Source organism: Melopsittacus undulatus, chromosome 1, assembly GCF_012275295.1.
Source record: "Melopsittacus undulatus isolate bMelUnd1 chromosome 1, bMelUnd1.mat.Z, whole genome shotgun sequence".
Taxonomy (NCBI): domain Eukaryota; kingdom Metazoa; phylum Chordata; class Aves; order Psittaciformes; family Psittaculidae; genus Melopsittacus; species Melopsittacus undulatus.
This window is the reverse complement of record NC_047527.1, coordinates 135,935,763-135,962,903: the sequence shown is the minus strand read 5'-3', so window position 1 is coordinate 135,962,903 and position 27,141 is coordinate 135,935,763. Positions and strand designations below refer to the sequence as shown.

Here is a 27,141-nt window from a genome sequence, read left to right as displayed (position 1 = left end):
GAACTATGCAGAAGATCAGGACTTGTTTTTCAGCCTAGGAGCTGCTGGGTAGCTAGTTGTTTATCATAGAATCATAGAATAGTTAGGGTTGGAAAGGACCTTAATATCATCAAGTCCCAACCCCCTGCCATGGGCAAGGACTCTTCACACTAAACCATGTCACCCAAGGCTCTGTCCAATCTGGCCTTGAAAACCACCAGGGATGGAGCATTCACAACTTCCCTGGGCAACACATTCCAGGGCCTCATCACTCTCACAGTAAAGAATTTCCTCCTTATATCCAATCTAAACTTCCCCGTTTAAGTGTTAACCTATTACCCCTTGTTCTGTCACTACAGTCCCTAATGAAAAGTCCCTCCCCAAAATCCCTATAGGCCCCCTTCAGATACTGGAAGGCTGCCATGTCTCTCCTCTGGACTTGCTTCAATAGTTCCATGTCCTTTTAATGTTGAGGACACCAGAATTGTACACAGTATTCCAAGTGAAGTCTCAACATTTGTTAAGATTATGTCATTATTATATATGAAATAACCCTTCCATAACCTCTAAATACTTCTAAACTCTGCTGTTTCACTACAAGAATTCATAATTGGACTTGTAGTCCTAAGAAGTGTAGCTAGACATGAAACAAATACAATAGATGGTATAACCAGCCTGTAGAAGTCTTTCCATAAAAGGTGCTGCATATCAGCACACCACTGTTGTACAATCCAACACACATCTCTCTCAATGTTTCAAATAATCTTTTAATACTGAAGAATGACTACTACTTTATAGACAGCTACAATACATCTTTTCTCACAAACCTTCTGCTGTATGTCAAGAAAGGGTCAAGGTACTTTTCAGGCATATCCCTTTAGAGAATCGCAGCTTTCTTTCACATAGGCTCTCTGGCAGAAAGGGATGGCACTCACTGAAAAGTCCCTCCAGACTTTCTGTGTTCTTATCAAAGAAAAACAAGTCATATTGATGCAAGTTCTTCTTCCCTTTGAAACAAAAAAATTGTGTCTTTTTATACATTACTTATTTCCCCACTTTCTTCTTGTGTTTGTTCAACTTTTTTCACCAGAATAAAGAAAAATACTGTTTCCATACCTCCTTTTCTTGCACTTAGGAAGGGAATAATCCACAGAAACTTTTTAACAGCATACAAAATCATTATTTTCTTTTTCTTTTATTCCAAATAGGGCCTTTCCCCCCCAACAATTCTGTTAACTGGTTAACCAGAGGGTGATTTTGACGAGTCATTTGACATCTCTCAAGCTCCAGTGCCCAAAGCTCTTCAGTTAATGCAAAGTTCTTCTCAGGATAGCCCTCTGCTTGCCCAGTTCTACAGTGAAAAGGCAGTACAAAGGGAAACAGTCATCACTCACCTGAACCATGCCTAGTTTCTTGAAAAAAAATGCTTTCCATGCAGCATTTTATTCAATAATTTCTCAGTTGTTCTTGTCCACAAATAGTAAGACCAATAATCATGAAACTGGAGCATTGTTAGCACATTTCTGACCACCTGTGAACACTATTAGGATGTGTTTCTGCTATCCTCAATCCTACAATTCCAAAGTAAATAATTTGAACTGGAAAACTGACAAACAAAATAAATGGTGGGAAATGGCTTGAAGCAAAAAATGAGTCAGTAGCAAAGTACTAGCACTTTCTGTGACAACATACTCAGACTACTGCTATAGTTTCCCGCAATTGAAACCTACCTCAACTTTTAAGAAACAATAGCTGTTATTCAAGTGAAAAATACTTGTTATGATTTATAAGCTTTTGGTCCCTCTGTTACTGGTGTTAGGTTTCATGTCACAGCAATTTTAGAGGTGAACTTGTGCACTATCTTAATCAAGGATGTATTAAACACTGAAGATAGTTTAACAAGGGTTAACTCATTTACTTAACCACCTATGTTATTAAAAGAAAAGAAAATCAGGTCTGTGACAGACAATTAAGCGTATGCCTGCAGGTATGCAGGGACAGTTACCTACTGTCTTAGGTAGATGGATGCACAGCTACAAATGGGTATAATACTTGTCCTAAAATATAGCAAACATGAGTCTCTGTTTCCCTAACCACAGGATAAGAAGAAAGCCTTATGCATCATGTTACTATTTTAACTGTATTTTAAGTCCAGTTCAGAACAGTTCATTAATCATTAGTTTGTTTCTAACTCAGAAATTCTTCGCACCATTTTCCATTCTAAAGAGGGTACAAACAAGGACTTCAAGAGATGCTTGCTGAGAGATCAGAAGTCTGAAATCCATTCACATTTGACTTTCAGCAGTCCTGTACTCTTGAGTGAATCATTGTCGGAGTACTAGAAATCCACCAGACTAAGAAAACCAGTAAGTACAGAGATAGCATTATTCCACAGTCCCAGCACAGATGAACAGCAGAAAGAACACTCGCAGACAGCATTAGCTTTGGCCCTAGATCAAGAGAGCTGGCATTTAAGAAAGCTAACAGACTGAATCTGATCTTTATTTTCACAGGGTTAGCATGAGCTAGTACACAAATCTAGGCCTATAATAGATGTAAGAGGTAGCCATATCCGTTTGCTGTATTGAGATGCAATTCTTCCTCTGCATAATAAACATCTCTCACCAGCAGCTTAACAATTTTCCTTGCTATACCTACCAAGGTGGCATTGAAATGGACTATTTATTAAAGCAAAACCAGTTTAATCTTAGGCTTCATCTTCCAACACCTCCAAAGTATTTTATGAAAGAAAACACATAGCCTGTCCAGCTGTATAAACTGAACCAAATTCTGTTCTTACAACAACATGCAAACTGAAATCAAATCCACTTGACTCTGTGTATTAATAAAAGCAAAACAGGTCATGGGGGACTATGTGTTAAGCATACAACTATATATCACAAGGCTGCTGCACTCAGCAGTGCCTTACCAACTTTGTGTTAACCATCCTGTAATTGTACAAAACCTCTTTGAAACTACCTCTGCATCCATGTTTGAAATACACTAATCATTCCTAATACTGTTATTAGCAGAAATAAACTGACAGCACAGAGAAAGCTCCCATCTGCCATATTTAAATCCATGTTCACTGCATCTCAGAAAATGTGCTGCAGAGTCAGAAAATTTTCAGATGAAGGTAACAACCACTGGAAGTTCGAATGCTGGAACCACTAGGAGACTGCTAGGAAGGCACATTGTAACATTTGCCCCAATCTACTGCCTGCCCCTAATCATGGTTTTGACCACTGTCAATGGGACATTGGGCTAGACAGAACCCTTGGGCTACCCTCTATGGATATGCTATACATTCTTACGCTACATTCATTGCTCACTAGCAAAACATAGCCCTAAATTCTGTTACACATTCATCCTTGTCACTCACTTATGGGGACACATTTTTAGTAAAATATTCATATGGGATGGCATACATCCCTAATCTGTTGAAAACTGCTGGAGAAACAAAATTACTCCTGATTAACCAGTACCATTTGAGAACCCTTCTGCTCTTATTTAATTTCTTTGTTGCACCTCAGATTCAAAGAAATGCTTAACGTTTTCTAGAAACTGCAGAAAAATTCAAGGCTTATAGAAAAGCTATCACTTGAAATACATGTTCTTAAGCTACTCTGTCTGCTTTTGATCTGATTACATGGTAGAACCTTACCTAGCAAGTATACACCACAGGCAAGATTATTTGTTTAGGATGTAGAATGAACGACCCCTATTATTAAAGATATAATAATCTGTTAGTGATATTTAGGCCCTTCTATTTTTTTCAGATTAGGTCTTAGGTTTGTCATTTTCATTTCCATCTAGGCACTGGAAGGAGAAATAAGCTTTGAAAACATGCAGAATACACCAAAGATTTACTATCAAGTATTATAGAATTTACCACCTAATCTGCTAATTTCACAACACAGCTGAACATACTTGCATCCCAATTTTCCAGGGTTATGATATCTGGAAGTCAGGAGTGTGGGTTGAAGATGAACAAGTTCTCTGCCTACTACAGTCTGCTCAGACAGGCCACACACATTTGGCAGAAATCAACAAGCACCTACCTTAGCAAATCTGAACACAGCGAAGACTGTTTTGACTCCTTTCTCTTTGAAGATTAATCCTCATCAAATATGCCAGAACATTTCCTACAGGTTTGCATAATCTGTGTTGGCATTTTCAAAATTAATATCGAGAGGAATAAAGAAATACTGATCCTATTCCAACTACTCAGACATGCAGCATTGAGTGCTGTTTTGGCAAGCCTAAACTCATACCCATCTGCTAGAAAAGCAATCTGGCCACTCAGCAAGGTGAAACCATGCAGGCAGATGGCGCCCAACGACAAACTGTCGAATGCAAATAACTGGTTTCCAAAGAAATACCTCCTAATGGCAAACACCTACTAATTAGACTGGATAAGCCATTCCAAAGATATCCTACCTATTCATATCTGTTGGCATGATGAAGACTTAAATCATATTTCTGGGCATGTTGCCCCAGTGCCTCCTTTTCTGCTCAGCCAGCCATCTGAAGTATTCTTAGCATAAAGGGTTATTAGCATTATATTTAGTGCCCAAACAATTACATACATTTGTTTAAAAAACCAACCCACCAAGCAAAACTGGCCATTAACTTCTGAGTTCCAGAACCAGGAAATTTACTTGAATCAGATAAAACACTGAAAACCAGCAATTCTGTTTACTGATAGTCTCCACAAGACATATTTTAAGGTTATGTAATAACCATATGAAGGCAAGGTCTACATTTATTTGTTCTCATATCTCTGTAGAAGACAGCAGGTTGGATCTTCCAGCATCACAAACACAAGTCATTGCACATATGAATTTTTCCACTGGACAACTGTAAAAAGAGTAATTGAGTCCAACATCTGCCCTACATAGCATGAGTCAGTTTATCAGTACTAATATTCACATTATAAAGATTAAGAGCCAGAAACAGAAAATTAATAAATAATTTTGCATATTCAAATCTTCAGCCTTATCTTTAACAGGTAAGTGTTCTCAAGCATTGAAAGGCAGTACCCCAGGCATGGCTCTGGGGGGAGAAGAAAATGCTATCCTCTACCTCTGTAGAAAGAAAGACCTCCCAATCTGTCTTGAAATACATCTGCTCTAAGACAAACTTCATTTAACAGAACCAATTAAAAATATGCTATTCTTTGAAATAATTGTTGCTGTGAAACAAAGATTGAGATATAGTGCAGAAATATCTGCATGTGCTGTGTTTTTCATCCAGTGTCTATTTTTATGAAACTTCTACGACAAAAATAGAATATGACAGGATTTGCTGTTGACTAGTTTTGTCCACAAAGTCTTGGCTTTTGTGTCATAGTGACGGTTGCTTGCTCACCCTTTCTGGAAAACTTTGCCTTGGATATGGCCCCACAAGTTAGTGAAAGGTAGTATGCCGTCCCAGTTACCTCAACTCCATACCTAGATAAAGGCAATCATGCTGCAAGAAAGCAGAAAGCAAGCTTTTCCTTTTCTGTCAACCAGAATATATTAAGGGAACCATAAAAATCACAAAATACAACTTGCAGCTCTAAAGCCTATAAACACATCACTGAATTCACACACATTGGGAAGTCAAACACAAATGAAATACAAAAATCTGCACCAAGACTCTGACTGCACAAAGCATTTAACAAAAGGAAAACAAAAGTACTGGAAAACTTCACAGAAGTAACTGTCCATGTGACAGCAATTACATCTCTCAGGGGCCTCCTATGTATACTGTGATGAAAAAAAAGCACCTACAAGGAGCTCTGTTCAGTGATTAATCCTTTAAAACTTCAGAAGAGGTAAGTTTAGGTGAACACCACTTCCAGTTCATTTCAAAGCCAAGATCAAAAGGAAACCTTTTGCCTTTGGTTAGAAACATACTGGCAAAAAAGCTAAACTATGATTTATCAATCTTTTTTACTCTGGACTTATTTCGCAGACTGCCAAAGAATAACGTTAATTCCCATTCCCTGACAAAGGAAAATATCCTACTGAAAGCAGAAGAATGAAAAAGGGTATCTTTACAGTAGATTTAAAAAATGGGTACACAGAATTTCCAGCTTTCATCTAAAACGTTCTATTGAGGACAAAATGACATCAATTTTTTGAAGTAACTTTGTCCAATGATTTCTAAAGTGCTCCACAATGAAGGTAAAGGTTTCTTCCCTCCCACACTATATTAGCAGAAAAGGAACTTTAAAGAATTTCACTGGAGGTAGTGAAATTCTGACATAATAAATTCAACTGAAATTCACAGTACATTCATCTTTCTGTCATGATTCCACTTGGGACAGTCACAGTCTGCTTCCTGCATGCTTCTCTGTGCATGCAAATTTCCAGAAGGATGGAAAGGCAAGGCAATAGCGCAGAACTTACATTCACAGCAGGAAAGAAGCTGCCTTCACCAAGCAGCATTTCTACTACCTGCTCCCTGGAGATAACAGAAAGCAAACTCTTCGTACTTAATCTAAACCAGCTAATATTAATACTACAATAATAACATCCAAAAGGTCTGGCTTGTACAAGCTAGTAAATGACAAGCTCCTTAAACACTGGCAAAAGAGGAATGTTAACAATCACATGAGTTAAACATTACAATGAAACTGTAAGCTGGCATACGCATACATTCCTAGTATTTAAGATATATAGAACCTTTACTTACATTGTAGAACTTGGTAAAACATTTGGCTGGAAACACACTCAAAATCTTACTAAGGTATTTAAAGCACTAATAGGTGACAAAGTGATCTCCTTCCCAAAATCCTGTATGTTAAGACTAAACTTGGCAAGGATTTCTCTTTTCAATTAATTTGAAAAAGTCTAAAAGTAATCATTCCCATGGTCAATACTAAACAATTTTCATTTGTTTCATAGCAAGCTCAGTAGTGTAGGTGAAGACTGAACATCCCAATTCACAGTTGCAAATTTTAGTATTACTTGCTTACCATTGTTTATTCTTACTAGACTTCATTTATATTAACTGAGATTTCCATAACGATCAAGTGTTTTTAATTAATGAAGATCCTTCTTACCAAGAAACTGCACTGGCCACCAGTTAGCTCTTTGAAAGCCCTTCCAAACTTTTCTGACTACCTAACCTGTGTTTTTATGTAATGCGCACATACACCTCTAAATATCCATTCTGTTTGTGAAAGCTGACTACAGCTACCTACTAGCCACAAGCTTGCATAAAGAACATAAGCCCTCTGCCACACAACTGGGCATTTATTTTAGCTCTTCTTAATCTAGGCGTTCTTACAGGGTGTATTTTATGACAATTCTGATCCCATACCCATGACTATGCAGTTTCCTTAGTATCTTACTGTAAAGCACATCCTGCAAATTGTCAACTTCCCAAAACCCGATCTCTGCTAGCTACCATTTTATTGATAAGAAATCATGGAAACTGTCATTTTGTTTACAAGAGAAAAAAAATAAATTCAAAAATACAAAATGCGCCCACGGTCAAAATATTATTTAGACTCAGAAATACTGTAAAAAAATAAAGGATGTAAGAAAAATATTTTGATTCCATTTTCATTCCATTTACAAATACGCTGTCTCCTCTTTATGGATACCAGTTCCAACTAACCACAATGATAGCAGTAAAATTCATACACATGGGGTGAATTCAAAGTTCAGAAAGACAATAAATGAATTCAAGTTCTGTAAACATGTTATTGAAAATATTTATTGGACTCAGCATCAGAATTATAAGTAATGTCAATTTAAATAAATGCAGTGCCCAAAGACTAGAACTAGCAACCAGTTTCTCTGTGTGATGCATGTATCTTATCCAGTATGTTCTTGATGCTTTCTACGCAAAACTCTTCTTTCTGATGCTTCATAGAGGCTTGCTTCCATATCTCCTCAAACCTTTCATCTGAAATGTTCATGCCAATGTTGCGTAGAATTCCTGCAATCTACAGAATAACAGAATTTATGTAATTCTGGTCAGAATTTTCTGTCAACTGTATAAAGTCTGGCATTTACATAAATCAGCAATCTCTACCTGACAAATAATATTTTCCCACTCTTAAATAAAAACTACAGCCGACATCCTGCTTCATTAACCAAAGAAGTTTCTATTTAAGAAAATCTGAATCCTATTGGGATGAAAGTTGTGGTACTTTTGTGGTGCACAAAATTGTCTTTAGTTAATGAAGCAATGTTAATGCAAGTTCAACACTGGAAAAATCAAACACAGAAGACTCAGGGAAAAAGAATGCTTTTTAAAAGCTGTAAGTCCAGTCCTTTTTATCCATTATATTTTTGCTGTTCGCTGTTACCAACATACATCAGATTATATTACTTCCTGTATTTCACAGCAAGAGTACTATACACAAGATCTTCAGTTGGTATAAGTGGGTCGAGGGACTAAAGTAAAGTAGTTTACATCAACTTTAGGTCTTGCTATAGTTTTACACCAAAGCAATTCAGCAGAAGTATTTTTTTCCTGTATTTTTTCACTTGGATGCTTCCTGCTGCATGCCTCACACACTGACCTGTTGACTCAGAGGAAGGTGGCTTCAGAAGAATATTGATATAACTTGTACTTTTGTTAGTATAAGCAATGTCTGGCTTCTTCATCTGTATCATTTGTGTTCATGTGTGTTACCTTAATGCTCTGGAGATCTTATGCATACTTTGGTAAAGAGACCTTTAACACAGTCAAATCAACCTTGTTTTCACCTTTCTCTAAAACTGTCTTTTGTATAAACACAGGCCTGATTCACAGTACAGCAAATCTACGGCTTCAGCTTAGCCAATAAATCTATGACAGTTTATGCCAGCTGAAATTACAAGAGGAAAACATGAACTAAATTTTGTTTCCTTAGGCATAGGTGTTGTTTCAGTTAAATCAATAACATTACTCATGAGGAAAACAAACCAGATTTGATCTAATGTCATCAACAAGCTAGTGAAATTTAAAAGTCAAACTAAAAGTAATACTCAATTACAGGCTATCACTCCAAGGAAATAAAGGACTACCTGCTCTTATAACTTGGCTTCACCACATTAAAATAAAACCCTGCCCTGACTCATCAGCAGCCATGAAATAATCACTGACTAAACCACAGACTTACAGATGGGGTTAAACTGACCCTTACCTACTATTAACATGATCTTATTGAATATAAATTACACACTACTACTCAGTTATGTAACTCCTGTTCTCTTCAGTAGACTGGGACAAATTCCAGTAAATAAAACAGCAGGCTCTAGAACTATTTTGTTCTTCTGTAACACAGAGTTACCTCATGAAACTGCTTTATACTGAGAACTTGTATTCATTTTTTAGAAATGAGCCCAGCAGTACTAAATGACTCTAGGCTTTCATATAACAATTTCAATACCTACTACATGTTTGAAAATATTAATGCTCCATCTCTAAATAAAGACCATCATTCAAATACAGAAGCATGAGTATAGGGTGATTTAACACACTCACAGGTGGTTCTGTACTGAACTCTGCATAGTCCATACAGTCTACAAAGGAGTATGACATCTCAGGCAACATTGTAACTTCAAAGAAGAGTTTTATCTGGTGCTTGACAGGTATAATGGGCTTCTCAATGAAGCATGAATTCTATTTACTGTTAGCTATATTCATCATGCATGGATTTCCCACTTCAGAGCTAGACTATAAAATGGTAAATGCTCATGTATACAATACTCTGACAAGCCATTTTATAGATACACATAGAACATGACACGACACCTTTTACATCTCCAGCCACTAAGTAGCAACATGCTTTTCTGTAAAATTCATACTCAATTTCCAAATCCACTTTCAAATGTGACTATTTAATATAATGACCAGTAGAGAGAAAGATGTTGTCAAGGCTTATTTTCTCACTTTAGATTGAAATTTCACATTTTATAACAACCATCTCATAAATTGTATTTCGGGTAATGAAGTCCTCTCAATATGCGTAAAAGAAAATGCGTAAAAATGTAGATGCAAAAGAATAAATAATACTGAGAAAGCAGCAAAGTTGTTTTAGCATTTTTGTGGGATTCACAGGATTTGGACTGTGAAATAAAAGGGTGGTAGCAGTGCCCAGAGATATCAGAGAGAAAAATCACAGAGTCCCCACATCCTATCTTCAGAAATACAAGAGGACACAGCGCTGGGGTGTGACTCCCTATATCCTCTGCCAGTGTAGAAGTCCTTTGTGGATCGGAACCTATGACCAACACTCAGCAGAGCACTTAAAACATATATTTAAACAGTTTGCTGAATTTGCCATTAGCAAAACCTGCATGTTTGTTTGAGGAGGAGCACCTTGGGTAAAATTTTCCACTGAACACCCCTCTGTGATAGAAACTAGTTTTACATACCTGTAAAAATCTTACGGTGTTTTTTTAAGACAGAGAATCATAAAATAACTTAGGTTAGAAAAGATCTTTGGAGATCATCCATTCAACGACGTAGTCAAAGCAGATCTAACTTTACCATTTACTATTAAACCATGTTGCTTAAGACCTTGCTCAAAAATTTTAATATGTACAAGGATGGAAATTTCACAACTGCTTTGCTCTTGTCAGACTGCAGAAATGATAAGTCACAGACTCTTAAGCACAGACTAATTATCAAGCCTCATTTGACACAGCATTTGAGCATGTTAGTAGCGACACCCTGATGTACTTCCTTATATTACTTATTGAAGTAGGATTTCAATAAAATTAGTATCTACCACATTTATGAATAATTTTGAATGTGAAGAGCATATACGTATCCGATAGCTGAATGGATGCAAAGAAAGATGGCAATGTTGCACCGGTGAGTTTTACAAACTGTTTATTTGATAATACGACTTTCCACTCCCACATGGCTAGAGGTACATTCATCTTGGAAGAATCATAGAATCATAGAATGGCTTGGGTTGGAAAAGATCTTAAGATCATCAAGTTCCAACCCCCATGCCATGGGCAGGGACACCTCACACCAAACCATGTCACCCAATGCTCTGTCTAACCTGGCCTTGAACACCACCAGGGATGGAGCATTTCCCACTTCCTTGGGCAATATATTCCAGTTTCTCACCACCCTCACAGTAAAGAACTTCTTCCTTATATCTAACCTGAATATCCCCTGTTTAAGCCATTACCCCTTGTCCTATCACTACAGTCCCTGATGAAGAGTCCCTCCCCAGCATCTTTCTAGGCCCCATTCTTCAGAATATTCTGAAAAAATGCATTATACCTCTGCCTTCGGTCTTGTTTTGAAAAAGTCTTTTTCATACACTCCCTTTTGACTGAAGACAGAAGGGAATAATAATGCATAAGCACTGCCGTCGTCACCATAATTAGTTCTGTCCCCGAGGCGGCGAATTCGCGGAGGAGGAAGATCTGAACGAATACTTGGAACACCACGCACTGGACAACCTATGGAAATCAATCAACAGGCAGCATGGAAAAGCCTGTATGTAAAGACAGTGCCAGGAAGGAAAAAAACATTTTTTATTAAATAAGAACAAATTTGATACTTTGTCACACGTAGGTTCAATAACGAGTCTTACAATTTTCTTCTTCATCCCATTTTCCGTATTTTTAGAACTTCTAGCTTCAGGTGCATCATGAAACATGACAGCAGGAGATCTTGCAGTAATATTCTAGAACTTACCCAGAACTTCCAGATAAAAACATTTTTAGGCAATTCCAACATGATATTGTTCTGAATTGTTCTGAAGTTACTAGCTTAATTTCTCAAAGCCATCTAGATTGTTTTCAATCGATTAATCATGCAAAACATCTAAGTCATGCAACTTCCAGGCCACAATCCTAAACAAACTTAGTTTAGATATATTAATTCACTACTGTATGTTAGTAGAACCTGTAGCAATATTTTTTCAACTTGTTGCTTTCTTTGTCTTAAATAATGCTCAGAAGTGAGAAGTACCATTCACTGTACTTACAGGTTGTTGGAAGACCACCTACTACAGCATTGTACTGAGAAGAAGTTGTTTGATAATTTGTAAATACATGATCTGTTGGTCTTGTAAGTATTTCTGGTGTCTTTTCTGAGCTTTCCGTTTTTTTTAACACAAGATCTTCCTGCTTCAGCTCCTTTGTGTCTCCAGGCAGAAAAAGAGCATCCATTTTTTCTGCTATAAGCAAAAGTTATGGTACAGCCAAGATTTATCATCAGCACATTATAGACTAAGAGGTAAAAAACATTCCTTAAATCCTTGAAAAACTATAAAGTAGGTAAGATAACTAATCTGCATTTCTGATAATGATTTTAAGAGAACTTTTGCCTTCTCCTGATTCATGTGACATTCTCAACATGCAACACAGAACTCCAGGGTTCTGAAAAACTTTTTGTAATCTGAGGTTCTGTCAGTGGTAGGCACTCTCTAAATCCTACCCTTCTATAGGAACACCCAATCAACAACAGCAATGCCCTTTCAATAGTTACTATGAGAACAAGATCATCACCACGATTTCCCCATACTTAGAGATCTACCTTTTGTAATTATTTTTTCTTCAAACTCCTTAACAGCTGTTTTGTTTTTCCAGTTCAGAAAGTCTGTGAACTCCAAATAATTAATCAGACCATCTTTATCCAAATCACAACAGTCAAATAAGGAATCCAGGAGCTCATCATCTAGATTCAGATTAAGCTGAAAACAGGACTTTCGTAGGTTGTCCTTGTCTATCATTCCATCACCATTCTATTATAAAGAAAACAAAATAGTTGTTACAACAGCCATTATAAAATGGCTCCACCAAAAGGAATACATACACATTCGTGTTTACATATATATATATATATATACAGCACCAGACACATCATTTCAGAAGAGCAAAACTGCTGAATACAAAAAGAAACCCTTTGTAATTTAGAAATTAAGTGTCAAAAAATAATTTTCAACTTAATGCAATGATTTGAGAGTAAAAGAGTGTGACAGAGTATTATGACAAGATAATCTGATCATAAATGTTGAGGCAAAGCAAAGATTTCTTTTGAAAGTAAGGCATCAATCATTCTGTATACATTACAATTTATATGAATGTGTATACATTACAATTTTGAATGTCAAATATGAAATGTCAATTAGAAAATTTCTTCCAGAGAGAAAAAATAATCTGAAATCCTGCTGCTTGGAGACACAGTCAAAAAAGTACAGCTTAGAAGAAAGCATGAACATAATCCCTTCAACTGTTTTTCTTTTAAGAAGAAATACCAAATTTTGAAGAGCAAAAAATGCTAAGATTATTCCTGCTCACATGTTCCTTGCTTGCTGTTAACTTGTATATACCTGGAAGGCTGCAAATACTGCTGTGTTTAATTCCATAGCATATCATAGTAGGCTGAATATAGAATAAAAATTAAGCTACCTTGTCTTTATAGTCTTCAACTATATTTGCCTTGCTATACTTGTGTTTCTTCATGTCTGTATCTCGCAGAGTGCTGTCACACACTCTGTTTATAAAGCACTAACCTTATCATAATGCCTGAATGCTTCTGTTAGCAGGTCAAAATTCTCATAGTTAGCTTTCTTCAAACTCTGCCGAACTTTAATCAAAAGACTTCTCCCTCTGTCTTTACCATGGAGGATCTCACATGGAACCCCATGGTGAAGAAGTTCAGCAACTCCTATAAAAATTAATACTTCCTTGGTTACTTGTGCATATATAGAAAATGGACATTTTTCAAAACGAAAATTTCAGCTTCAAGATGCTGATTTTAAGCACTGCTAAACATCTGATACATTTCATTAAAAGATCAAACAATCAATATGATGATTTCTCTGCTCATGCACAGTAAATACCAAGGCTTCTGAAGTATCTTAATATAGCTTCACAAAACCATCCACTGATTCCAAAAGCTTCTGACAGCAGTAAGAGCTACTCAATGTCCAAATAGGGGAGAACAAAAGAACACGTATAATTAATCTATGACTTCCAATCTGTTGTATTGGTTCTTACAAGAAACAATGTCAGATAACTACCATTCATTTCTATAAAGGCAAACTACTATTTTTGTGTTACTCTTCCCATTTTCTACATATCCTAAGTTTATTACTATTTTTAAACACTTTGGCACACTGAGCTACAGCTCTCATCCAAGTCCCCGAGCACCAAGATCATTTTCTGGAGCAGAAGTTCATTCAGAGTCCAATAAATATTAGTAGCTTATCTAATCCCCTTCTAACAGAAATGTACATGCATTATTTTCTATTTGTTAATAATGAATTTTTTTGTTCAGTTCTTCTGCTGTTCCTTATAGGACAAGCATACCTACACACTTAAAATATTTAAATTTATTACACTACACAGTAAAGTGTGTATGAATGCTTATGCAGAATTTGGACAAGCCTTCTCTGGTCTTGACTTATTAAATAACTTTGAGCCACTTACCTTTTTTGCTGCCTATCTATTTGCTGTGTTCCCTAGTTATGAAACATAATGTTAAAACACCAACAATTCCAATACTGACTATTTGAGTTGACTAACTTTCAAAATTTTGTCACGATTTTTTTTATTTTCATTTCCACTTTGTCTCTCTGCTACTTTCAAAAATGTATTCTTATTTGTTGCTAGTTATTTTTTCTCTTCTTTTAGAAGTGCAAGAAAAATCATTGAGAAGAATTAAATAACCACTTTAACTTTGTCACTCAGATGTCAATATGAGTTTTCTGCTTTTCTCTATTTCTGATATTCATTTTTTTCCCCACTAGCAACTTCACCTCAAATTTTCCCTCCAAAACTTTATTATCACTGTTAAATTTCCATACCGTGCCTCCAAGATTTTAGGAAAATTTTATATTATACAACCAACAGTAATAAATTCAGCATAGTTTCAACATGATAATATTTTATTCTGTCCCTGAACTTACCATATTTATATGGACAGAGTGACACTCCAAATGTACGGTCTGGGGGAACATTCTTAGTTTCTGATATACTGTCAATAAGCACATTTCTTTGTTAATTTTCAAATAGTTTAATAGCTAAAATAAACCTTGTGCTATTATTAAAAAATTAATTGGATCATCTGTTATGTAATAAGGGATGATACACATAGTTCACCTGAAATTTGTTTATCAGTACTTTGCTTTGAAGTAGCTATCCTAAAAAAGCATCCCTTTGTAAACCTGTTTGGAACATTTGCTGTTTGTAATATAACAGAACCAAACATAAACATTTACCTTTTGAACATTTATACTCATTAAAAGGAAAAAACATTCTATGCTATTTTTTTTTTCCTAAGATGACAGAAATGAGTGAGAAAAGTCCTTGTAATATACTAGTAACCTTATAGGTATATTTAGGACAAATCAGATCTCCAGTTGAAATAATGTCTCCAAATAAACTACTTTTGACTAAAGTGGAATCACAGCTCCACTTCTTCACATGCAATTTCATGTCTACCAAAACCAGAAACCAAGCCAATATCTATCTGGAAAACTTGGCCCAGTTTTATTTACCAGAAAATTAAGATGCTGTTATTAAAGATCATTAAAGATTTTTAAAGATCTTTAACATTAAAGATCTGTTTGTCTATTACTTGGAAAAAGATGTATTATTCTTTTTATCTCTATGTTTAATAATTAAAACTGCCATATGAATCAGAAATCATCAAAACTGAAAACAGAATCAGTGCTTTGTTCTAAAATAGAAGACAAACACACAAAAAAAAAGCAACAAAACCACACAGAGACAGAAGCACTGTGTGCTCTTCTCATCTTCATGTTACACATAAGATGTGGATGCTGAAAAATTTACTAAATAAAATTATGTTAGCTTGTACTTGTCTTGTAATACTAGTGCTCATTTAAGCCTGCACTGCAACACATATTCCCTGACAGACTGACCATATGGCCTCATGTTGCCCTTACTCCAGGTCTGCTTCACATTATGCTGGGACACAGTGAAGCGAAGAAGGGAAACTGGCTGACATTTGTGTTCACTCCTTACCAGGTACCAGGGGCACGTCCTCCAGAGTCACTTAAGCCTGTGATCTTGAGCTCAAAATTAAATTTTGTTACAAAGTCAGTAATGTTGTTTGTGAGTCTTCAGGTATGATTTTGCAGAAATCTAGAGCATCCACAAAGACAGTTTTTGTACATGTTCAGGAACTCTAGATTTTTGGTACAGCTGGATCCTGACTGTACAGTACCATAGGACTACTGTAGCCTTTCATAAGCACTGTTCTGTAAAACTAAAAAGCTGTTCCTGATCACCTGAGGTTTTATGAGGCATCGCAATGACATGACTGAGATTGAGACATGATGCCAGATAACACCACAAGTTAGTTCCATGTCCTTTTCCTAGGAAGTAATAAAGTAAGAATATAGGTGATTTAACAAAAATGACTAAAAGTATTGTAAGAGTAAGCAAAATGGTCAAATCCTCAAGTAGGTGAAACATTTCAGTTCTTTCAAACCTTCCTAACTACAAAAGACAGGGGAAATAGAGTGTTACAGTGTGCTTGTTATTTGTTAAATGTAAATTTGATCAATTCAGATACAGACCATTTCAACAGTAAGACTCCACCACATGGACACAATACAGCCCTCATTAGTAACTTGACATCTTATCAGCCTAGTAAGGACAAGCAGAAAGCCCCTTCTTGCAACTGAGTGGTGCAGTGGAAGTACTGACTGCACAGTTATCATTTTTAACCAAGACAGAAAGAAATACCGGTGACTTGGCAAACATGAGTGATTTTTGTTCTCAGTTTTGCTTACATATGGACTTTTTCAAGCTGAGGGTGAATTTTTTTCTTGGAAATCATGACTTTGTTTTGATATTATTTTTTTCTGCTGTCCTCCTACGAATTATAACACTATCTCAAGTATTCAACAATACTCAACAATTTTTCAATAATATTAAAAATATTATATGTTAGAAGGAAGCAACACCTTTGCAAGACAAACACAAATCTAGTAACTGAAAAATCTTCTAATTTAAAATCAAAAGTGTCTTTATGCAATACTAAAGACATAAAGTGTAATACTATGGTAGAACTGTTTTGGAGAAACTATTCTGAATATTATTCCTTGTAATTTCTATTTGGTTCAATATAGTTATGGACAGGATTCTGAGATGTAAAATTATCTTCAAATATGAAGACTCACTCTTCTTGAGAACTCACACCACGATTTAACTAGTTAACTCACTGCAACTTACAATTCCGGGGCACAGTGCCAATTTAAGGATTTGGATACATATCGCCCATCCTTAAAGTGAGGGGTTTTAATTCCATAAACAAAAGACTTGCTGAAGTTTGGAGAGTCATACTTCCTATTTATTGCTTCTCCTGTGGAAAAAGAAAGCATTACAACTTATATTTCTGGGAAGAAAAATGTACCATCTCTTTGTTTTTAAGAACAATAAAGAAAAACAATAAAGAAACACAAGCAAATAACTAATTAACAATTCTGCTCAATGAAAGATAAGCAATTTGCATTCCTCATGTTTATTAAGTAGTTATGAATAATCTCACTGCTACAAGTGAAGATAAAAAGCAAAATAAAAAGCAAAAATTGCTTCAGTGGTAAAATAGTTGGATATACTTTTATGTCTGAATGAAGGCAAGCTCAACAGAATTAATGAAAAAATACCAGGTAGCCTAAGTAGTAAGGGTCATGAAAACAAATCATTCTGATGATTTGTCCATAGCTGAGCAGAGACATGTACTGTTTAATTTACGATTTGTTAAAAAAAAATAATGCTAAAAGGAAACAAAGTGGTTTTGAGGTGCTGCTCTTTCACATATACTCCATGTTGACTTCAATAGAAGTTTTGCCACTGACTTCACTGCAAACAAGACACTCCCTATTTGTTCACAAACAGCAAATAAGAGTAACCATCCCTGAGCAGACTATTTCACACAGGTACAGCCCCCAGAGGCTGAAGTAGTGGACACACAGCCCACTCGAAGGGCAGAAAAAGAAGCCATGCGACAGACTCACGGGAAGGTGCTATAGGCTGAGGAATCTGCATTCCAGAGAGCCCGCTAGCAGCCTGAAATTCCTTGTAACCAGAGCTTGATGCTGAGCTCCCCATCAAAAAGTCTAGCTGCCCTGAAATTCTGTTCAGATCCTGACAAGAGAGGAACCAGAGGTGAAAGTACTGGAATGGGTTGTGGCTTTAAATCCTACATTGCTCTCAGTGGCATAAACAATGCCAAACTCAGAAAGCAACCAGGGCATCTATGAGTTTCTAGTTTCCTGGAAATACGTTGTTTTTCAAATAGCACCCAAAAAAAATCAGGCTTCCAACTCCTTCATTAAGTTCCTATACTGTCTAATGCACACTCACTACAAAGGGATCTACATTTATAGAAAGAGGTCATGCTCTCTCAGTTGCATGTATCTTCTTCACATCATTACTTTTAAAAAGAATTAATATTATATTAACACAGTAGTAAGTAACAATAGTTTATATCTCAAAAAATAGCAGCATGTGTTGAACACACAAAGAGGAAAAATTACCTTTACTTATATTAGAACTTTTTTTGTCAGCTTTTGAACTTACCCACATAATAATCATTGTGTGACACAATGTACAGATCATGTCCTTCTCTAGCTTCTTTATCCACTTCCTCAAAAGTTTTTGGTGGATTTATAAGCTCTCCACCTGATACATCTGGAAAGTAAGGAATAAATATATGGCTGGGGAAGGTAAGGGAGATGGGTGTTTTGTCTGGTTTGTTCTTAACTTTAAACACTATTGTTACAGAGTATGCTAATACTGTGGAAGAATGATACTTCTTACCACATTTCTAGTCAATCTATAGGAATATTACAGCATAATGACATGGGATTAGAGAAAAAAATAAAAATCACAGAAACTGAGATGAACATAACTGTTGCAAGAGAACTACATGGTCAACATTTGCTCCCATCTATAGAAGAAAGATTCACAAGTCAACGTAGTATCTTTTATTAGACCTATTAGAATAGTTGGGAAGGTAACTTGTCAGCTACCTAAACAGCTCCCCAGGGAAATCTCCAAAGACAGATCTGGAACACAGAGAAAAGCCCTACTAGTTACCAAAGGTTCTCAGTTGCTTTTTTCTTTGTTACAACTGAAAAGCACTAATACATTTTTATGCCTATCAATAACTGCTATTAAAAAAAAAGCTTTTCTATTAAGCTGGAATTGTTGGAAGCATAGTATACATGCTATATATTAAATTGCAAATTATCTTGTATTTAGAAGAAAAATTATTTTAACACTGAATTTTCCTACCTTGGATGGTAGTTATTCCAAATGTAGTACTAAGTATATCCAAGTCCTTAGGTAACATAGCATCATGTGATTTGCCCAAGGGTGCTCTACGATTACGTAAGTAGATTGCTTCTAATTTGTCTTGTATTTTATGTTGAAAACTAGTTTTAGGAAGTGGATTTATCAATGAAGCTGCCTAAAGACATAATGAACAACATAAGAAGCAGGAAAACCAGCAAAATTCAATCATTTACACATGAACATGGCTACCCCCTCATATACACACAAACAAATGTTTGATCATAAGTGTTCTAATGAAATCTTACATGATTATACTGACATAATTTTACCTACTGAGTTGTAAAACAAAAATGCGTTTTGAAAAAAGACCAATAATAATCACCAAGATTCCAACTCTTCCTCCAGTTAATATTTAATTAATAATGCAAAGTGAAACAGTCTTTAACAGACAGTACAAGCTAAACAAATGAATCCACCGTAAAGCTTCTGAGAAGGGACGCCAAATACTAGATTTTTCTTCATCTTGGCTATGCCTACTAAATGTCCTACTCAACATCCTCTGGACTTAACGTGTTTGAACCTGAAGACTTCTTTTTGAGACTTGCACTCCTCTTTGTCTAAACTTCATTTGTAAAATTGAAAACAATACATTCACAAGCCCAGCTGATGAAATGTATCATAACAATGTATCTTACTAACACAACTGTTATTTTCAGAGATTTTAACAATAATTATGTGATTAAAATCACCAATGATATCTTCAGTTGATTACAGATTACAAAAATAATTTCTGAATACACACAAAATGGTCTGACATATACGAAACATCACTTTTAACTAACAAAATCAGCTTCAACCCAAACATAAGAAAGAATACATAGTAATTACACTGAACCATAATCATATTCTCAGCAGTTCTCTTGCCAAGAGCTCAACAGGTTTTACGTCTGCAATTAGTAAAAAAGCAGCAAAATTTGTGGGTAGAAGACTGTTCATTAACTTAAATGTTGAAATTACATGAATAATTCAGTAGTCATTGCAAAGTTGTCACTAGTAGAAGTCACTGAACTTGAAGTGTTTTCCTATTTCAATCGTGCTAATTAAACCCTATTAATTGACCTCAGAATTCAGATAATCTGCAATAGCAATGAAACACTGCAGTGTAAATCACTCAGCTATGTACCTATACCCCTGACTATGAAGAAATCAGTTGCTCTCATTAAGGGCATTCCTAAGCTGTCCGTTCTTAATACTAAAAAAGTCACATTCTTACACTGTGTGAAGGAGGTGACTCTACGCCATGTTTCAAGTGAGATGCAATGTTAGGATCATCTGCTCTGCCACAGAATATTCTTTCAAAACCAGGAACTGGATTTGTTGTATTTTGAAACTTTTGCACAGTAGGTGGAGTAACGGGCTATATGTAAAGCAAAGCAAAAACAATTTTACACCAGATATTCACAGTATATTAAAGAGAATGTACTGCAGCCATTTTGGTGTGATTCCGCCAAGGTAAAAAGAAAATATGAGGATGTTTTAGGGCTGTAACACATGCATATGTTCCTACAGATGCTGATGTTCTGAGCATATGGTCAACATAGTCCAGCAGAAATTTTATCCAACCAGCAATAGAATGCTAAGTTTCAACCATCAGGTTCCATCTTTAAAAAGGATAACCACTTCTTCATGTATACCTCATGAAGCTTCATTTATACTGCATGTAATAACTTCAGAAACCCTTAACCTGATTTCACCATCAATGAAGCAATTTCAAAAATTATTTTAACTGCCCATTTAAAGGGAGAGCAGTTATTCAAGGGACCATTTGTGTCTCAATGTCCTCTAACTCTTCAGAGGCATGTGGGAAGAACAATTCTGAGCGGCATCTTTGTAAAGAAGGACCTTCATCAGAAGTAATAACAATTCCTAATAATAATCACTATAATTGTGTTGCTGCAGAAAAACTATCTGAACCAATCCTACTTAGTCCCACCTAAGAAAGCCAGATGAATTTTGCAAAACATGCAGAGTGAAAAAGAACCGCCAGAAGTGTTTGACATCCTGCCAGCTATTTTCTATGATCCCATGTGACAAAAACTAACATTGGAAAAGGAATAGTAGTTTCTAAGGAGAACGGATATAGAAAAAAAAATACAGTTTCACACTTGTCTCAAAGCACAATCTCTAATGAGAAATCGTTACTAAAGTTCCACAAGGAGCATGTGAAAGACCATGTCATCCTGGGTAAAATCTCAGTCAGGCAACCCGCAGCTGTATCACTAGTGAAAAGCAATTTTCCAGCCTAAGCAACACAATCAAAAAATTAGGCATAACTAGGCAAATGGGGATCTGACACCTTGCACAAGATGTTGACCAACTATCCTCGTTTTGATAAAAGGGGGGGAAAAAGGAGCCACAAGCATTGGCGGGGGAGGGCTGGTTGGGGGAGGAGGTCGCAGGGAGACGCGCCAGCTCCACATCATCCAGCCTCTCCCCTCAGCCCACGGCGAGACCCTGACCCCCGAAAGGCGCAGAGAGCAGGCAGACGGCTCCGCGGCAACGGCGGGACCCGTTCGGCGAAAGCACTCACGGCCGACAGCTCGGGAAACCCGTGGCTGAACCTGCCCTCGGCGACGGGCCGGAGCTGCCCCTCCATGGCAGCACGAGGCCGCGGAAGCCGTTTGTCCCGCTCGCTTGGTAACGGCGGCGAGCGGCGCCAGCGCGCCCCCTGCAGGCAGCGGCGGCGGGAGAGCTCCTGCTGGGCGGGCGGCCCCTCCCGGTCTTGCCACCCTCTTTCTGGCAGCCCCTAGAGAAACCAGGTAAAGAAATTGCACTCAGGCTGTTTTGTAACCCTCGTGATATAAGAAAGTAACTAGGATGCAGCTGCAGAGATAGTATTTTTCTTAGGGCAATTAATTAAAGTCCTTGACAATCTACCAGCTTTCAGAAAAGTGGCTTGTTTTTGATTTGGGTTGAAGGAAAGAAAGGTCTGACAAGGTCAGAAGTCTGACCAAACTAAATATTTATTAAGTATTCTAATAAAAAATACAGCCCCTTTCACAAATGCTGTCACATGCATAAAGATATTAATAAAATATTTCACAGAGACTGTTGCTCTAAAGAAAACTGAGACTCCCATCAACATGATGGCACAGAGGTGGGTGACAGAAGCCTGTTAGCACTACCCACATATCAGGACAAGCGAATGCTCTTACTGTGTTCAATGCCTCAGCACATCATACATCTAAAGCAGTGTTTGTCTTTTAGAAACAGATGTACATTATTTTGCAAAAGCAGCATAGGTAAGACTGAACAAGTTTCACCCTGTTTAAAAGCCCCTAAACTCTTACAAAGACTTTTACTTTCAGGTGACATTTAGTAACCTTGCCCCTTCTACCCAGCAAAACATCTAAATTTAATCACATCCTGCTGCATTCTCTATAACCCTATGATGGCAAAACCAATTTTAGATAAACATACAGAACTTAACCATAATTAATTAACAAACATTACCAGCTGCTGACATTTTATTCTTGATCTAACATTTGTTTGATAAGGATTTAAAATGAAGACAATTAAATTAAAACTGGATTCTCAGGCCCTTTCCTACAAATGGAAGATGAGAGTTTGGGGCAGCAACTGCTCTCTGATAACTGGGCCACCAGGCACCAAGCCTACCTGATTACTTGTTCTGGCTGTCAGGGGCACTAACAGCACACATCAGTAGCACGATCAGCTAACTTCTAGTATGCGTGAACATAGCTTCATGCTCTTCAAGTAACAGCTGTTATCATCAGCTATTATTTAGCTGTGGCCATGCCTGTGCCCTTCTTCAAAGGTAGGTGTGCTTTTCTGCTGTAGACATGGCTGTACTGCCCCACTAATATAGAACATCCATGACCAGTTGGGAAGTAAAGATGTTCCTGTACATTCTTAACATGTTCAGTTCATTTCATATTTCAACCATATTTAGTGTTAATGTTTAGACTGCTCCTGCCAAATAAAGCAGTCAGTAATTGTTGGTATTTAATAAACAAAATAATACGATGGGTTATGTCTTGCCTTATGAACCATTCCTCTGTCAGGTACAATGTCTAGGAAAGGCTAAATTGAGATTTGAACAGAAATCAGGGATGAATTTGATCTTGTTGAGAGGAGCAACTGGGTAAGGATAAAGCTGTTGAACCAAGAGGGAACTATTTATACAGAGGAAAAGCAAAGTATAGCATTGTGAAAATTACATGGTAATAGCAGGGCACATGAAACTGGGCCCTGAATTTTTAGTCTTGTGTTTGTTGTATTTCTAGCTGTCTATCTAGCTGTGTATTACCATTTTTTTGTACGTTACTTATTTTTTTACTTTTTTTCCCCAGTAGGTGGCCACAGTTCCTGACTGAATGAAATCTACTCGGCCCCTACAGAGTGGGCCGTGTCAAAGGCAGAAAAATAGGACCTGACCATGTAAAAAGAATGCCTATTGCAGAAACAAGTAGAGCAGAAGTCCTCAGCCCTCCCTGCTTTGCCTCTCTGTGTTTTATTTCAGCAGAAATGTGGCTCCCTATAAACCAGACTGAAACCTACTAACGACATACATGCTTCTCTTAGCTATCTTTCGGACAATCTCTTGGAAGCAAATCTTAAACCCCCTCAGATCAAAAACCTGCTCTTAGAAATGCTCTCATTTGCTAGACTCTTTGTGGAACAGGGAAATGCCTCACTGACTGCTTTCCACAGGAGATGTATCCAGGTGCCAGAGAAAGCAGGAAAACATTTTTACCTACAGGAGCTGCTTCTAATATAAATTACTATAGCACTGTGGATACTGTAGAAAACTTGCTAGTAAAAGGTAAATAATGCAAACAAACGACAAAAACCCCCCACACCAAAATCTATTATTAGGCTGTAAAAACTGCATCAGTATTTTCAACCTATACCGGGGGGGGGGGGGGGGGGGGAAATCTTAAAAATGTTAATACTGAAGCCACAGAAATGATACTACAATAGTAGTGGATGAATTTAGAAATATTTTCCCTTCATATAAATCACATTAAAAGTAGACAGGATTAAGCCTGGTCAGGCTAAGTGCATTCTCACCATATTATGGGTGGATGCACAATATGATAAAGAGTAGTATAAGCTAATAGTTTCTTACCTCTCTTTTCTAGGTGTTTTTCTAAAGTCTAGAGTGCAAACACAAAACGTGAACTCCAAGTTCCATGTAGATATATCCAAGGAGATGCACCTTCTCCCTATAGTTCTGTTCATTTTAGGAATTAGTGCCATATTCATTCTTTCTTAGATTGAAAGCTAGTTTGTGTACAGGAAGAATATTTGTAGGATAAGAAGGATCTATAAATTTTAAAGATAAGTTGAAGAATTAACAAAAAGAAAAAATACTCTATTATAGAAAATAAAAAAGATCAAAACTTTCTGGACTTGAGCATGAATTTTGTATCTCCTGCAATAAAAAACCCCAATCAAACAGAAAATCCCCAAACACACATCTCTATAGAAACCTGTTTTGGAAAATAGTCAACAAAATCTTCCCTTCTACAGCAGTACTTGTCATTTGAAAGTTACCATTATTTACTGACATGTAGTTCCCCAACTACCGGGCCTTTTTCTGCCTTGTTCAGGCTAAAACTGAGGAATGGAAACTGCCTAAACCCCTTAATTTTACTTTCTTTATGAAGCACAAAGACCCCATGTTCTGCAACACAGTTCTCATTTTGAATATGGTGCTGGCATAGACGGCAGTCAAAAGCACTATATTTAAAAATTACTTGAGGTATCTGAAGGCATAAAACTCAATGTAAAAGGCTGCAAATGTTGTGAAGCTCTTGAAGGATGTTTGCCATGCTGATACACTTTGCTATTGTTATTATCTGGTTACTTTCATGTTTTTTATTCCATTCATTTTATTGGTAGAAATAAGCTGCACATTATACGCTGTTATAAGACCAAACCAATAGATGCACACACACAATGTACACAAGCAGAAATAGAAGACAGATGGGAAAAAAAAAAGATACTATAGCAGATGGACACATCAAAAGAAAAAAAAGGGTGGGGAGAAGTTCAAACAGAATTAAGAGGTTCTGTGTGGCCTCTAAAATCTATTTCCATTTGTTATTACATCTATAGAGTCAGATTTAAACACAAGAAGACTGAACAGAGCATATTATTAAACTCTGCAGAGAAATGCTGAAATATATAAAAACCCATGAAATTATGAACCACTAGCAACATTTTTTTTGTTAACATCATCCAATACAGTTTCACCTTTGGTATTTGACTTACAACCCATAATGACATAAAATAAGCAATCATGACCACTGGTAGGGCTACCCAGTTGATTTCAGAGTTTTTCTTTCAAGCAGCTATTTGTCCAGACTACAACAAAAGAGACTCATCTTCATTGCTAACATTCACAGAGACCTGTCAAGACCAAAATGCAGTAACTGGAACTCAGAGATTTGGTTACTGCCACACACTCACCTACCTCTATTTCACACATTCACAGAATCTTTGCTGTTTGCTCACACTCTGTGTCATCATCAACTAGCAACAAACAATTTGGGAGTTTCTCAGAGCTGGAGGGATATACTATAGCTCTGTGTTGTGGTCAGGGAATTAGCTAGCTAGTAGGACCCTCATGCATGAACACACTTTCCAGGAGCACACCAGTATCATAGCTCTGCTGCGGCGCATTTCATCACATCATCCAAAACATGGACCCCCTATATACCTACAAGACAAAAGGCACATGAGATTTGCATTCATGCGAGCAGGTTCAACAAAATGGCCTGCAACGCATTCTAAGTATCCTAATGCATACTGCAACATATCCTAAATCTGCTGACAGGAATTTAAAAAGGAAAACCTCACTCTAATCTCTCATGTGAAAGCAACATATTCTTCATAATTTTTGCCCTCTTTTCATTAGTGCAACTGTATCATGTAATTCCTGTAAGAAAAATTCCATTCATCCTTGTATTTCTTAATCTGAAAGATTATTCTGATTTTAGAAAGTATTTGTGTTAGAAATACAGAATATCTGATCCCTCATATGTAATGTTACAGTTCTTTTCAGAACATCACTTGATAGTTTTGTATTTCTTTCATTCTTCCTGTGCAAACCCAGCATGTGGTTTCACATTACAACTAACCAAAGCTTGTTACAGATGGTTCTTGGCTCTTTGTCTTCTCTGAACTCATGCTCCTTCACTGTCATGTGCACCAGATCTAGACAGCCTGCAGCTAAAGATGAGTTGGTTCAGGCAGTGGATCCACCATGAAACTATGTCTTTCAGTGACTCATTTCTGCATGACATCAGTGGTTGATCCAACCCACCCTGCAGCTGTAGGGTTATCACAATTTACTCAGGAGGTATAAGCTTGCAGATGGAAAAGGAAAGGCACTAGGATCATACCTTCCATGGCTCTACATTTGAGTAGACTGAAACATGAAATACCATGTATGACATACTCATTTAATCTCTAAACTGAATTTAAGTTCAAGACAGTCTAAAGATTCAAGGTAGCTTTTTTTTTTAATCCAAAACTGTTCATGTATGCACTGGACCTGGCTGGAATGGAGTTAATTTTCTTCACAGCAGCCTGTATGGTGCTATGGTTCAGATTTGTGACTAAAACAGTGTGGATAACAAAGCAATACTTCAGCTACTACTGAACAATGCTTGCACAGGGTCAAGGCTTTCTCTTCTTCCCTACTTCATCATCATCTCCACCCAGGGAGGGTGGCCAAGAAAGTTAGGAGGGGAACAGAGAGCAGCTGACTCTAATTGATCAAACAGCTACTCCATATCACATAACATCATGCTTAGCAATAAAAACTGGAGGTAGAGGAAGAAGGATCTAGCTTCCAATAAGGCTACTGCTTGGAGGCTGGTTAGACATTGGTCTG

At 36.9% G+C, this 27,141-nt stretch overlaps 1 protein-coding gene across 1 annotated transcript in view; it reads right to left on the bottom strand.

Annotated features, from left to right (window-relative positions):
• Positions 1 to 7,752: 7,752 nt before the first annotated feature.
• EFHB (EF-hand domain family member B) overlaps positions 7,753 to 27,141 on the bottom strand; it is a 22,255-nt gene continuing 2,866 nt past the window's right edge. The window contains exons 2-10 of the mRNA XM_031043926.2: positions 19,215 to 19,389; positions 18,498 to 18,608; positions 17,148 to 17,277; positions 14,852 to 14,919; positions 13,454 to 13,608; positions 12,475 to 12,682; positions 11,924 to 12,115; positions 11,212 to 11,393; positions 7,753 to 7,924 (exon numbers count right to left, since the gene is read on the bottom strand). Of these exons, the coding sequence (XP_030899786.2) occupies positions 7,760 to 7,924; positions 11,212 to 11,393; positions 11,924 to 12,115; positions 12,475 to 12,682; positions 13,454 to 13,608; positions 14,852 to 14,919; positions 17,148 to 17,277; positions 18,498 to 18,608; positions 19,215 to 19,389 (1,386 nt within the window). The 3' untranslated portion in view covers positions 7,753 to 7,759. The remainder of the gene's footprint in view (positions 7,925 to 11,211; positions 11,394 to 11,923; positions 12,116 to 12,474; positions 12,683 to 13,453; positions 13,609 to 14,851; positions 14,920 to 17,147; positions 17,278 to 18,497; positions 18,609 to 19,214; positions 19,390 to 27,141) is intronic.